The following is a 13698-nucleotide window of genomic DNA, read 5'->3' as shown; positions in this document are numbered from 1 at the left end:
CACGTCCAGTTACCATTCGGCCGGGAACAGGAAGAAATCTCTTCCTTAGTATGTGTTATACTCTAAGCGACGTCTCCAAGTCGAGTCCACTACAACCCAAGTCAGTTGAGAAAAGCATGTCGTCATAACGTTCCGATGGAGCGTTCACTTTGCAGAGTCGACTAGCGCAGATCGGAGAGAATAACAAAACAAATAAACGGCATATTCCACGATGGGTAAACCAGTGCAAAATGCACCTTTCCCACTACCCGAGTCTGGATCTCTCCTCCTAGTCCCTCCATCGGCAGATCTCCTTGCTCCCACATGGACAAATTTTCCCAGTCGCAGATCCGGAAGGGAAAAATGGGTTGACAGCCCCGTGAGCTAAGACTTGAAGTCGAAAAGCCTCTTTGCGCCTCTGTATGATGTAATACCGAACGAGGGAGGGGGACCTGGGCTCAAGCCGCACCGGCGAGAGCGGGAAGAGCCCAGGACCCCATTTGTCTCAGTAGGATGGACGATCAAATTTTTGCAGGGTCCAGAGTGCCCAGGGCGGTCGACGTCGGGATGTGCGTTGACTGACGGTATGGTCCAGAGCCCTCCATTGTCAAGCCAGGAACACTGCCCTCAGTCTTTTGTGCCAATGTCTCAACAACCACTGTAGTATCTCTCCGGGAGGCGGTGGGGATGGTGATGGGAAGGGGACTTCAAAGTGAGAATGTCTCAACGGCATGTGGGCAGAGACATCTCCCGTTTGTCCTCGCAAAGGCCCCCCCTCTCAACCGCCGTGACCGTCTCTTTGAACCCCTCACGATGCTGACGACGTGCGATACTCGAAGAACCGCATTCGGTAGCATACCCAAAAAGGTACCGGAAACAGAAAAGGTCGCTCAAGCAATTCGCCAACAGCCAAGACACGTACCATACCTATAGAGATCCCAGCCGAAGACAGAAAAAATGGGTCACGAACGAGTTTATCCCCCTTTGGCTCTTTAGCTCTTTAAGCTCTTTAGCTCAACGCTAACTTACTGTCATGGACTTGACCTCTTGGTGGCCTTGGCTCTTCTCGACCCGAAAGCTGGTTGTGTTTGGTGGTCACCAAACCAACACCACCATCCAAGGGAAAAGAACGCCCAACCCAGAACCGATCCCTCCGTCGCTCTCTATAGACTGTGGTAGTTTGGCAATGATCGGATTCCCGTCCCAAGGTTCAGGTCGCACCCACATCGGCCGCCGCCGCCTAGAGAGAGGCACGGATGCCAATTGCCGTGAGCCGCAAGCATAAGACACGCGACGCCACGTCCCGCTTGGTCCAGAGGCCTGGACATCCTTGCCCCATAACCTTATCAAGCGCTTGGAAAATACTGTAGAGAGTCTTAATGAAACTATGGTAGGCGTTGGCAGTTGTTCCTATGGTCAATGTCATCACAAACGTCAATGAAGCCGTTGTATATGTGCGAGTGATGTTCTGAATTCGTCCAAGTATCTCTCACGTCAACCTTGACTCTGTGTGAATCGCAGTATGCCTCATACATCATGTTGAAGAGAACCAGACTCGCAAATAGGTGCCTATCGTTCTCATCACTAAGCCTAGCTATCGATTAACATGGCGCGGTAAAGAGAGCGAGTGAAGAGAGAAAATCTTGTTAGTCCCTCCGCCCATCACATCGATACCAGCCCTCTTCCGGCGAACCGGGAACCCAACCCATCCATAGAGCCCCATCAAGCCACCGAAAGCCACTGCCGCGAGACGCTTATGAGAATCTGGCCCGTACGGCCGTCGCGGCGTAGACCGGCGGCTTTGACAAGCGTCGAGTGTGGCTTTCTCGGTAGGTGCTCCACGCGGGGTGCATGCCGTTCTGCGTGTAGAACGGCAGTGCATATGGGCAAAAACGACGGGAGAGAGCAATGTGATGCTCTCGCAAGGGAATAAGGACAGAGAAAACGTCAAAGTCCAAATTGGTATAAGTAAACGTCTGGTCCCGGATGTCATTGTGGTGTTTTTTTAGATAGACCAGACAGCCTCGACTCTCTCACACAACAAACATCCTCCTCATCTCCCTCGCCCAAGACCAACAAGACCAATACAACCTTTTCACTAAGGTCTTACCATCTTCACAACCCGGTCTATAATATCTAATCAACCAAAATGGCTCGCCGCGCTTCCCTCATCGTGACAGCCCTCCTGGCCGTCTGCGCCTCCGCGGCTCCCGCCCCGATGCCCCAGCGCTCGGCAAAGATCACGGCCGTCAAGAACATCTTCACCGTCAGCAACATGTCCTTCTCCAACCGGCTGTACTGGGACTTCAGCAAGCTCGCCAACGGCGCCAAGGTCCCCGATGGCCTGCGCGTGAGCGGCTATCCCGTCAGCAACACCCACGTCTTTGTCACGCAGAACGCGTATATCAACGGCGGCTACCTCAACCTCAAGGTCAATGGCGGCCAAAAGGCCATGCCCTACAAGTCTGGCGAGGTCGTTACAGTGGCCCAGAACATCAAGTACGCCTCTGTCCGGACCGTCGCCATCTTTTCCGAACCCGCTGGTGTCTGCAATGGTAAGCCTATCCCGACGGATCTACCTCGTCGTCATCATCATCATCATCATCAAAGTTTCTAGAGACTAACACCCCTACCAACAGGTATCTTCTTCTACAAGAACGACAACCAAGAGACGGATATTGAGTGGCTCTCAGACGCAAACTCCCAGAGCAACGCCGGCAAGCGCCAGGTCTGGTTCGCGAACCAGGCCACGAGCAGGACCTCCGCAAAGTCCTGGCTCTCCGCCCTCCCTCCCCTGAACCCGACCTCCACTGAGCACGAGTACCGCATCGACTGGATGCCCGGTGTCGTCCGCTTCTTCGTCGACGGTGTCCAGACCTGGCAGACCACCCAGAGCGTGCCCTCGCAGGCCGGTCCCTGGGTCTTCAACAACTGGGCCAACGGTGACAAGGGCTGGAGCGCCGGCCCCCCGGCCACCGATGCCATCTTCAAGATCAAGGAGATTGACATGTACTACAACACCGCGTAAGAAGCCTACTAGGCCAAGCGACGGATCAAAAACACAAGGGGCAAGCTCTTGCACCACAGTTCGGATTTTCAAACTTCATCGTATATATTTTTGGACAACGACAAGGCAACCAATTCATGAGGGGGAAGATGGTCTTTGGACAAAGGGAATTGAACATAATGAGGAGGAGGAATGGATAACTTCGATGAACAAAATGGAGACAATTAATGAGGGGGGAAAATAATAACGAAGAGGGCTTAATTCATGACCATAATACAATAGTAATGGACATAATAATACCGAAAATCAGAAAACCCCAAATCACGTCATCGTCAAGTGCCACGCAGCATCCGATGCGCAGCATTGCGAGAAATTGCAATGCCGGACATGTCCTACCCTAGGCAATGACACAAGTACCTCCCAGGACGAGTACATTGTCAACAACCCTCATGCATTGCCGTATCCGAGGGAAAAAGCCCCGGTGAATGGGGCAAGATATCCGTCCGATGCGCGAAAGCGTGAACTCGTGGAAGCGGGCGGCCGCAGCAACCAGGGCATGGCTATGCAAGGTAGGCAAGCCACGATCTGCGAGAGAAAGAAGAGAGCTCCTCATCTTGTCGTTGCTTGTCACGATGTCCGCGGGAAAAAAGCTACTGTCAGAGCTATGAACAATCAGGGTCCCCACGATCGCCCACGATATGGATGGACCCCGGAAAGTATGTAAAAAGGGTTAGCGGGTTGAGGATCATCCCATGCGAGGACAGGGGTTGCTTTTCGACTTTTGGGATGCGACGAGCTTCTTGCGGTTGGGTTCGTCCGCTCCGCAAGCCTCCGCTCCCGCCCGCCCGCATAGGACGCTCCATAGATAAGAGCTGTCGCTTGTTCGTTGGTGTGCTGCGTATGGATTTTCCCCCCCCCTTTCACCCTTGTGCGAACCAGAGATCGCCTTCGCGCCCATGTGCATTGTGGTGACCCGATGCCGTCCATGTCGTCTGGTTTTCGTTGGCCCGAGGACATTCCGAGCCCGTTTCGGCCCCAGTACCCGCAGACGGGATAGCTCTTGAGCCTCATGAGGACAAGCTTCGGGCGAGAAAACGGGGAGAAAGGCACGAATAGCTCACCATGCTTGGGATGTCCGATGATCGGGGGAGACCTGGGTTTGACTTCGTTCTCTCGTTGGTTTTTTTGCAAAACTCTGTGAATGCTCACGCCCCTCATCCAAGTCGGTCCCCATTTACGCGATGTTCTGGACCTCTGGCCAAAGACTTGAACCGGGGAGGGGGTTCTCCTTGAGACGAGACAGGCAGACGCGAGTGCGGTTCGCGAACCTGTGAGAGGCTCAAATGGCGTTATCTTGCATGAGAGCTTCCCTTCCAACCCACCCCCTGTCTCGTTGTGGTCATCGGGATGGCGTCCAAAGGGTTCTGGGTTCCTGTCATGGAGGGTTGACAACCCCACAAGTCCGTGGGGTATGTTTTTCCAACAATCCCGAAAGTATCCGACCCTGCCCGGTGTGCCTGTGTGATGAATGGATGCGTGGGATGAAGGGTGGAAGCGATTGGTGCATCTCGCTGAGAGCATTTGCTTCCTTTGGGTGTTTGTCCGCAAGAGCTGAAGCAGAAATTTTCGTCGATTTTTGCTTCAGCTCTCAGCCTTTCCACGGCCCTTTTCAGCTTGTAAGCGTGGACGGGACCCCTTTGGGCCAGCTTTGCCTGATACTAGGCAAAACCGTCAGCAACGCGTACGACGACCAATGGCGAGCTCCAAACGCAAGATGTGGTTGAAAATTTCCCTTACCTAGGTAAAATTGAGCCGGTAGCTTGAATTGAATCGGGGCCCATTTTCCACTTTCCATGGCTCGGTGTTTAGGCTACCGAGGTTCACACCCATCAAGGTGAGCGACGACCTGATGAGACGCGGCTGCTCGGCTCACCTTGATGGGCTGGCGGGTTGCAGATAGTAGATAGCGACAGATGACTAGAAGTTGAAGAATAGACCAGGGGCACAGCTCGAGATAGTCTAGAATATCATGGTTCGCCATGGCGTCTGCCGTCCGCCGTCAGTGACGAGGCTTGAAGGGAAGAGGAGGGGTCGTGAGCGTGGGGTTGAAACTCACAAGTCAGATGGCGTGCATATCGAGAGACTGCCGCCCGTAGAAGTCTAGACGAAAAGAGGTATGTCGAATGGCCACGCACGTCGTTGCGATGAAAGGTGACGTTTTCCACCCCCATACACATCTGTCTACGCCTCTGTACCTCTGAGTTCCCCCCATACACAGCAGGCAGAATATCTGTTGATCCCTCGGCCCAGGATTATCGTCGCCCTTCGCCGTAAATCTCGGGAGCTGCGTTCGAACGTGACCCTCCAATGCCAAGCTGGTGGGAATATAGAATAATCTAATCAACCATCAATCAATCAGTAGCAGGAAAAAACTCTACTCGGACCCTCGGATGATATGGGAATGGAAAGAGGAAAAAATCTAACGTCCCCCCACGTGAGGCACAAAAAGGCTGATTGATTGAGTTGCAGTGTAGTACTCCGTACGCCCACCGGATGCAAGCAGAACTTTCGATGCGTGACAGGCATGCAATAGAAACTCTGCAGAAGCCCCGGTTCGGTTCTTCTCGTAGGGATGGATGCAAGTTCAAATCACAGGCTGACACGCAAACGTACCTTTTTGGGTTTACAAAGTGCCAGCCAGCCACCTTGATAGTTTCTAGACCATGACGGAGTATCTGGGAGATAGCCCAATGGGCGGGAATGCAAGAGTCTCAGTGGACGAGGTCGAATGCTTTGCGCTTGCGTATCTTGTCACCCCAATCGATCATGTCGCGGCTCTTGCTGCGTATGTGTCTACTCCTTGAGATTGGTAACTGTCCCGCCGGCAGGTTGATTGCACAATCAGTTTGTCGAATTGCATTGTGTCGGCGAGTTGCAGGCGACTCGAAGAAGGCCAATTGACCACGATTTTGCCTTACGACCACAGCATCAGCCTATCGATCGACTCCGACATGCGTCCGAGGAACCTTTCCACTCCTTGGACGTGATTCAAGTTGTGATTTGAGCAGAAGTCGACCAACGGTTGGAAGCCACGCCAGTAAACCCCAACTGCGATTCATGATGAGGCATTAGCATCCGCATCTGACGTCTACTTTCGAAAGCAGTTGACATTCTTTCGAAATATGTGACGAGATGGTAAGTGGCGATGGCGTGCCATTAGACAATATAGAAACACCATTATTGTTGTGTATGGATTCGTAGTGAACGGCAGTTGTCGTGCTCGAACAGCTCATCACATCACACCCCGCATTCTTGAGGTGATCCAAAAAGAGTTCCCAACCGGCAGGGCAGCCAGCACGGCAGAAGCAAGTAAGTCGATCAGCATCATTTGGACGCGGCCGTTTCAAACTTACGTTGCCTACGAATGTGATGGATGATGGGCACATATCCTTCACCGTTTCCATGTGTCACAGTCACCGTCTTTTAGCACGGCCACCACAGAAAGTTTGTGTGGTTGTGTTGGGGTCCATGGTTCTGGACTGGGGGATCGCCATATAGCGGCTATTTAGAGCTGGGGAAAACGACTGCTTAAGCCCACGGCGGTCGGCGTAGCGTGCATCAGGCTATTCTACTAGACGTACCGACGGACTGAAAGGGTACTTGTTTTGGGAACTAGGTAGACAGAGTGTCGATCGTTGATCCAGCACTGTTTACTAGCTCGCCTGTGTTAATGCAGAATTGCAGACGATGCTCGAACGAGCGGCTTTGACGGATGTTGTTTCCTAGGCGGGGAACAGTTACGATTGATGTGGGCTTTCCGGTGACTTTCCACGTTGCACACCTTAGACAGTACCTTAGGGTCCCAGTCTTGAGGTGTCGGTGTTCCATCAGAACCAAAGTAGTTGATTTGTTCTCTCAAGGTCGAGGGTGAACATTTCTGGATCATGGGATCCTCCCAGGTTGTGACAGATGGGACGAGGAAACTTACGATGTATGGATAGATAGTTTGACAAGACAAAAGGACGAAGTAGAGAGCCCCAGTATGCCTGTAGGTTCTAGCAAAGCGCTAGTTGCTCAACCATGCCTGTTGCCCCATACCTCCTGTGCAGTAATATCAAACTCACTCCAGTTGCAAAGACACAGAACTGGCCAGTAGCTTGGCATCTTGGGGAATGTCCTGGGGAGTTGCAGATGAAAATTTTCCGCCGGCTGCCCTCTCCGATGCCCGATAAGTTGGGATCCCCGCACGGAGGCAAGGGGAAGAAGAGGCAGAAATGTTGCATCAATACTGTGTTACGGTGAACTTGGGAGAAACGAAGAAAAAAAAAGAATGGAACCTCTTCTTCCTCTGACCAAACTTGATGGAAACACGTGTTCTGCGACGGACGGGAAGGGACATCGTTCATGTCAAGTTTCCACCGTCTCAACGTGGATGAAGCAGTCGCTGTGGTAGGTGGTTTGCAGCTCGCTACCTTGGACAATTGGACCCGGCCTACGGAGTACATAGACTTGACTAACAAGGCAAGGTAAAAGGCCGGGATGGGAAAAGGCCCACCACCGGTGTACAAGTGTGTGGCTATGATCTGTGAATTGTGAAGAGACTTCTGAACGGAAGCCCTTGCAGAGAACGGAGCCGGGACGATGGGAAACGAGTGGATGTTCTGTCAATGGGGCTCCGGGCTGTGTCATCCTTCCAGTTTGCCCACTAAATTATTTCTCATAGGGATTAAGTTTTTCTCAAGCCGTTTCTGATGCGCCAGGGGTGGTTGCGAGCGCTGAGGTCTGGAATCACTAGAATCCTGAAATTTCTGCCCATTTCCACAATTTCTGGTCATCTTCCCTGCGTCGAGTCCGTCTTTGTCATTGTATTGTGTTGTTGTTACCGGGAAGGGATGATAGGTAATATCTTTCGTACTCTGTGAGCCTGTGGAGGTGAAGCGAGTGAAAAGAGAGACAAAAAAAAACCGGAGCATGTCGTTTTTGCGGCGGGCGTCGGCGCGGCTGGCCGGAGAGGTGCCACGGCTCCACGGCCATGGCTCCACGGGTCGTAGGCTCGCAGGACGTGGGAAAGAAAGGGAGCGGGTGGGACGGACGACGCCAACAACCCATACCCAAGGTAGATGGCACCGGATCGCCTCAAGCTCGCAGCGCCGTTTGGGAGCATGACGCCTCCAGGGGACTCGGGGCACCTCTTTGCCATTCAGCCGCTCTACCCCTAAGAGCTAAAATGTGCTCATTGTTGTTCTGTGAGGTGGTTTACTGTGGATATGGGTACTCCGCCGAAAGTCAAGCCGGCTCGCGATGACTGACTCCTTGAGTCGCACAGTCGTTGAAGTTTCTGAGCCGCTGAGCCTCTCACATTGGGGACGTGGGGCTCTCGGGGATGTTGGTTAGACGTCGACGGATACTGTGGTACCTTAGTTCCCTCCCTCAAAGTAACAGTTGCGCCTTTCAGTGGAGTTTGTTTCGAACTCTGTACGGCCTCTTGGTAACCCGGATGTGGCTTTTATTTTTATTTCTTTACTTGTCATTCTCAGGGCCCATTCGTGGGGAAACGTGCTCAGAGCTGTGGATGAGGTGATGTGAAAACGTCGTATGAATCACGAAATACCGGGGCCCGGGGGGTGGAGGCTCCTCCGTCGCAGCCGCAGAAGCTCACAGCGAGGCCGCCGTAGACATGTCTGAGGCGACAGCAGACGTCTGAGTCTCGACTGCTCTTACTGCCTGCGTAGCAATCTCGTGGGAACTGGGAATGGCCCACTCCATCCGACTCGAATGATTTGCCAGACTTCAACTCCAGCCGTGGCGGGTCGCTGACAGAGTAGAAAGAAACGTGTTTCGGCGTCCCGTCTGTTGTTCCCCAGCATGTTCTGCCCTTTGAGGAAAATTGCAACATCTGCTGATCAAGGGGACGTGCCGAAAGTGAGAAAACCGGGGACTGTGTCGTTGCGGCCTTCTCTGCCCTCGTGCTGCATTGCATCATGTTTGTTCTTTTGCTGAGAGACAGCCGTGGCATGTGCTCACTAATCTCAGTCTGGCAGTCTGGACTCACCGGAGACGTGTCCAGTTTCTTCAAAATCAAGGAACGGGGAGAAACAAACACGATGGCGGTGCAGATGCGAGTAGAAAGGCAAGACGAGGAAATACCTCATTGGCTATCCCTGATGTAGAAGCTGGCTAACAAGTGCCGTACCAAAAACACGTTGACTGTGGTCTTGTAAGCTGTTAAGAAATACAGTCCACATACGCTGGCCAGACGGGCATCCAAATCGGCGTACCTATCCGTGAGTTTGTTGCCGCTGCAAGGTACCTGGAGTCCTGGACCCTCGCCGTGACGCCGTGTCTTGTTTCGCTGGTCATGCAGTCGAAGCTCTCCATAATACGGGGTACGCAGCAAGGCACGTTGCACACAGCAGAGCGAGCCGACTGGCTGCCCTCGAGACGGCAGCGGCCCTTTGGAATTGTTAAGTCGCAGTGTTCATGCGTATGGAGCCCAGAAACCATTAGATCGTGATCGCTTCACTGGACAAGAGAGAAAGTCTCGGTTTCACGGGTGTCCCTTTCTGATGTCCCTTTCAACAGTAGTGGCGGCTCTGTATCCTTCTTCCCGCTTTTTCTGTTCCCGCAGGAAGTTCCGTTCTCCACGCGCATCAAGTGCTTGTTTCTTTCGTCCAAGGACTTTGGACGGCCCGGCGTGTGATGTACCTCTTGGCTCGATCTGACGTGGACCGGTACATTGCGTGTCTGAGGCAGCCCGCACCGAGGCCGTAGAGGTTTCGAGCGGCCACTGCATGAGGTGCCCGTACATGAGCGATATTTCTTGCCTGTTCCTTGAACCATTCCTTACATAATGCGAAATGGTTGGTTGTACGTTGATGCCATCCCGAACTTGTTAGCTAACAAGGTGTTGTTATGATGCAAGTTTGGTACCGCAGTGTATATCGAGTACAGACGGACTGCAACAGAATAAGATGCCAAAAGAGGGCTTCGGCACATGAGCAAGGGCTCAAGGTCCATGGCGGCATGAAAGAGGTACCCGGGACTGATGGGGTGAGCTGATGACAGAATGGCGAAAATGATGTATCGCCATCGCTCGACGACAACTGAGCCCCCCTCATTCGCGTCAGACCTGGCTCTCGTTAGCCCTCGCATGGCCAGTCACCTGGTCACACCTCACATCGCTCGTACCTTGTCCTCGGCTTCCCATAGGTGAGGCCAGGTAGCTTGCAGTATTCGTATCGTGGGGTTTGGATCTTGTCATCCTGTGTCCAGCAGGTAATATGTACGCAGTTACAGTGTACACCGTGCAGAGGTGCCCAGTCCCCTTGCCGATCGTCTCAGAGAGGGTCCTGTGGTCCAGTGATGCTGTGGTGCCTCTAGGAGTGAACTCCGGTATGCCCTTTTTGCAAGTGTACCTGACATTCTAGTATAGCATTCTAGTTTCCATCATGTAATGGTGGATGCTTGGCAACCTTCCAAGAACACCCCAAGCACCGCGAGGAAAGGTATCCGGTAGATTCGTAATCGCAGCCACGAATTCACCATTCACCGTTCACCGCTGCTGTTTTGGAAAAGTGTACCTACTCGTACTCTGGTACCTTGGATACGTACTGCACGTGTAATGCCTTACATAATTCGAGCCCGAGAACGTCTAGGAGGAGGGAATGAACGTACGTAAAGGAAAGTACGAAGGAGACTACATTGCGAGGTACAAGGCGGTAGAGGCAGGTACAGAGGTAGGCAAGCACAGCAGGGCAGACAAGGCAGGTACCTACTTTGGGACGTCGCGACTTTGTGACTTTGGCTTCATCCCCAGACTTCCATTCTCTCTCGGCAGCATCGTGCATCAACCTCTGCTTCTCTTTGGACTTCCCCATATTTGCACTATTAAAAGCCCTGCTTGGTCTTTTACGCCTTGCCCTGGTCCGCACATCCCCCTCGTCTCGCTAAGTAGTCTGTCCTGACCACATACCCACCTGCATCCACGCACGCAACGCCCTCTTCTGACTTCTCGACTTCTCACACAATCGCCGACGACAAGGGTCCCGGGTTACCCTTCTGGGTACGAGTGAGCCGCCCGCAGAGAGGGAACCAGACAGGCTTCCCCCGTCCATCGCAGGCCTGCAATCCTCTCCACCCAGAGGTAGTGCACAAAGTACGAAGTACAGATACTGAAGCCTGGCTTCTTTGATGCCATAATCCCCGTGACTATGAGGAAGCAACGGCGATATAAACCTCGGACCCTGATCTAGAATCTCGATCTGAATAGAAAGGGCAATTTGTTTTTCTCGCTAGCGAATCCGTTTCCTCAACCACGTCAATAAGTCGGTGAAGAAGAAGTAAAAAAAAAAAAAAAAAAAAAAAAAAAAAAGGGACCAGCGGCTAGACAAGAAACGAAGACGGAGGGAATAACAAAAAAGGATATTGCGCAAAAACACATTTTCCCAAAGGAATTCCATACCAAATTAGCTCGGAATACGAAAAAAGACACGGCTGCATACACATTACACACAGACTACAAAGAACGACATTTTATTCTCCGGTCTCACACGCAAGAGCCAACCCGCCAGTCCTCATACAGACGCCGCGGCTAGCCAGCGAGAGGCCAGAGAGCTCATTCCTAGCTTTGCTGCCCTTGCTTCCCACCGCTTCGTTCGGACACAAGCAGATCAAGCCGGCCACGCCATACCCTTCTCAGCACGAGAGGGTTCATCAGGGTGTCTGGTCTCCGGTCGTCGTGGCTACTTGGTACACCTGTAACCGCACACAATTACAAGCTACAGCACGGTATCCGTACGGTTTGGGTGGTATTCTCGCTGCTGTCATCGGCAGAGTTGAGACGACGAACGAATCGGCGGCGCTTGATCCATCTCATAGGCTGGAGGTCCGTCCGCACCACGACATCTCCGCTTTCGGCGAACCCACGGCCTTGCCTGTCCTTGCGTCAATCCGAGGTACTTTGCGTCTTTGCGGGCTTGTCTAGGTACCAGGTTGAAAAATTCACAGAGGGGGGAGACAGGGAAGGGGAAAAAAAAAAGAATATCCATCCATCAACTTGCAAGGGAGTGACAAGTAAGGACGGCAACGGAAAGAGTCACACTTCGACCGGGCTCCATTCATTCAACAAGAGCCATTGAACACTATTCAAGAGTCAAACCAACCGTCTGCGGAACTACATATATTCCCCGGCTCCAGTTCAGTCCCGATCCCAGGAGCCTCATTTGTCGCCAATTGTTCTCTCGCGTCACCTTGACATTTCCTCGGCAATCTCGTCTTTGACTGAGTGATCACTACGTCAGTTTGGCTCTATTTCGTCTCAATCCACTTGAATCCCGCCGTCCCTTCTGTCGAGCACCTAGAAGGGCAACCCACCTCACACTCACACACCTGCTGCTCGGCTTTCGCCTTGCTGATACACAAATCGCATCTCTCTTTCGCAAATTCCCACCCCCGAACGGAAGACGGACAACGGGCCAATTTGGAGCTAGCCAGCCCTGGTCCCCGCACTCGCTCTCGACTCTGGCGTCATCGTGCTTCCTACGAGCTGTTTGATTAATTCCTCGAGAGAGATCCAGGCCGCAGCAAACATTGTACAGCACCCAGCAGAGTACCTCCTAGTTTCGACTGTACCTAGACTTGCAGACCCCGGTTATCCCTGGAGCGAGAACAAACAAGCGCTGTTGCAAGTCAACCCCGGTCTCTCACCTCACTCACTCTCTGAGCCTGGAGACTCAACCCGCACACCTCTCTCTACGTCTGAGTCTCTCACACCACACACCACCTCGCCGGGTCTCACCAAAAGATACCTACCTAGCACGGTAATAGCAGCCGTCAGCGCAGGTACTCTCCTCAGGCTCTCCTCAGCCGAGCTAGCCCTCTCGAAAACAACACATCCGGCCAATCCTTCCTGCAAGCTTGCAGCACCACATCAGACCTGCTTGGACTGGCGGGACGCCTCTTTAATTCCCTTGACCTCCCATCCCATCTTGTCCTATCCCGTCTTGCCCTGGACACACCTCTCTCTTCTCTCTGTGTCTCTCATTCCTAGACCTGTCTCTTGCATTAAAAACTTCCGACTGGCCTGATAGGAGGAACACGGGCTCTCTCTCCAAGTTTTATTTTGGAGAACTGTATCAGTCACGGTCACGGCGACGGTCACGGTCACAAACCCGCACCACATTTGGCACATTCATCCATCAGCCGTCACCCACGGGCATCCCTCACTTATCAGCTCTCGGCCAAATATACATACACATCCACTCCCGCCACCCCCCAGCCAAACCCGCCGCTATCTTTCAATCCATCACCAAGACGCCTTAGCTACTGGAAATAAGGCATACCACATCAGGCGTCCCCTGCACACTGCGATAGCTCGAGACCCTTCTTAATCCTCCCAGCACCCGCCCTGACCTGCGGGGGAAGACCAACGACCGGAGAAGAAGAAAAAATCTCTTCAGCGGGCGGACAAGACACACGGAGTCACAGCCGACCACCACTCTACTTACCACCACCTACCTACCTGTTCTTCGTATCTACACTCAGCCCAGGGCCTCGAATTTGCCACTCGGAACGTGTGAAAGCAGGGACCAATTTCCTGCATTCCCATACAAGGCCACCAACAGGCAGTCTAGATTCACATCTCACCGATTGTTGCGAAAAATTTTCACTGTTGCTGAAGAAAAAGGGTTCGGAAATCTTCTTCCCTCATCCGA

At 52.8% G+C, this 13698-nt stretch overlaps 2 protein-coding genes across 2 annotated transcripts; one reads left to right on the top strand and one right to left on the bottom strand.

The window, feature by feature from the left end:
• Window positions 1-2128: 2128 nt before the first annotated feature.
• Window positions 2129-3007, top strand: BDP55DRAFT_690369 (concanavalin A-like lectin/glucanase domain-containing protein; the record flags this gene model as incomplete). Its single annotated transcript, XM_060576851.1, has 2 exons — window positions 2129-2534; window positions 2619-3007. 2 exons carry the CDS (start codon window positions 2129-2131, stop codon window positions 3005-3007), a joined length of 795 nt encoding a protein of 264 aa, XP_060435190.1.
• A 6246-nt stretch (window positions 3008-9253) lies between these two features.
• On the bottom strand, window positions 9254-10239 carry BDP55DRAFT_266341 (uncharacterized protein). The gene is made up of 3 exons (XM_060566376.1): window positions 10175-10239; window positions 9834-10115; window positions 9254-9773 (listed from the first exon to the last, which is right to left on the bottom strand). Exons 2-3 carry the CDS (start codon window positions 10001-10003, stop codon window positions 9506-9508), a joined length of 438 nt encoding a protein of 145 aa, XP_060435189.1. The 5' UTR covers window positions 10004-10115; window positions 10175-10239; the 3' UTR covers window positions 9254-9505.
• Between the last annotated feature and the right edge of the window lie 3459 nt (window positions 10240-13698).

Source organism: Colletotrichum godetiae (genome assembly GCF_030913485.1).
Source record: "Colletotrichum godetiae strain CBS 193.32 chromosome Unknown BDP55scaffold_4, whole genome shotgun sequence".
NCBI lineage: Eukaryota > Fungi > Ascomycota > Sordariomycetes > Glomerellales > Glomerellaceae > Colletotrichum > Colletotrichum godetiae.
Note: the sequence above shows the minus strand (reverse complement) of the source record. Positions and strands in the feature narration are given on the sequence as shown.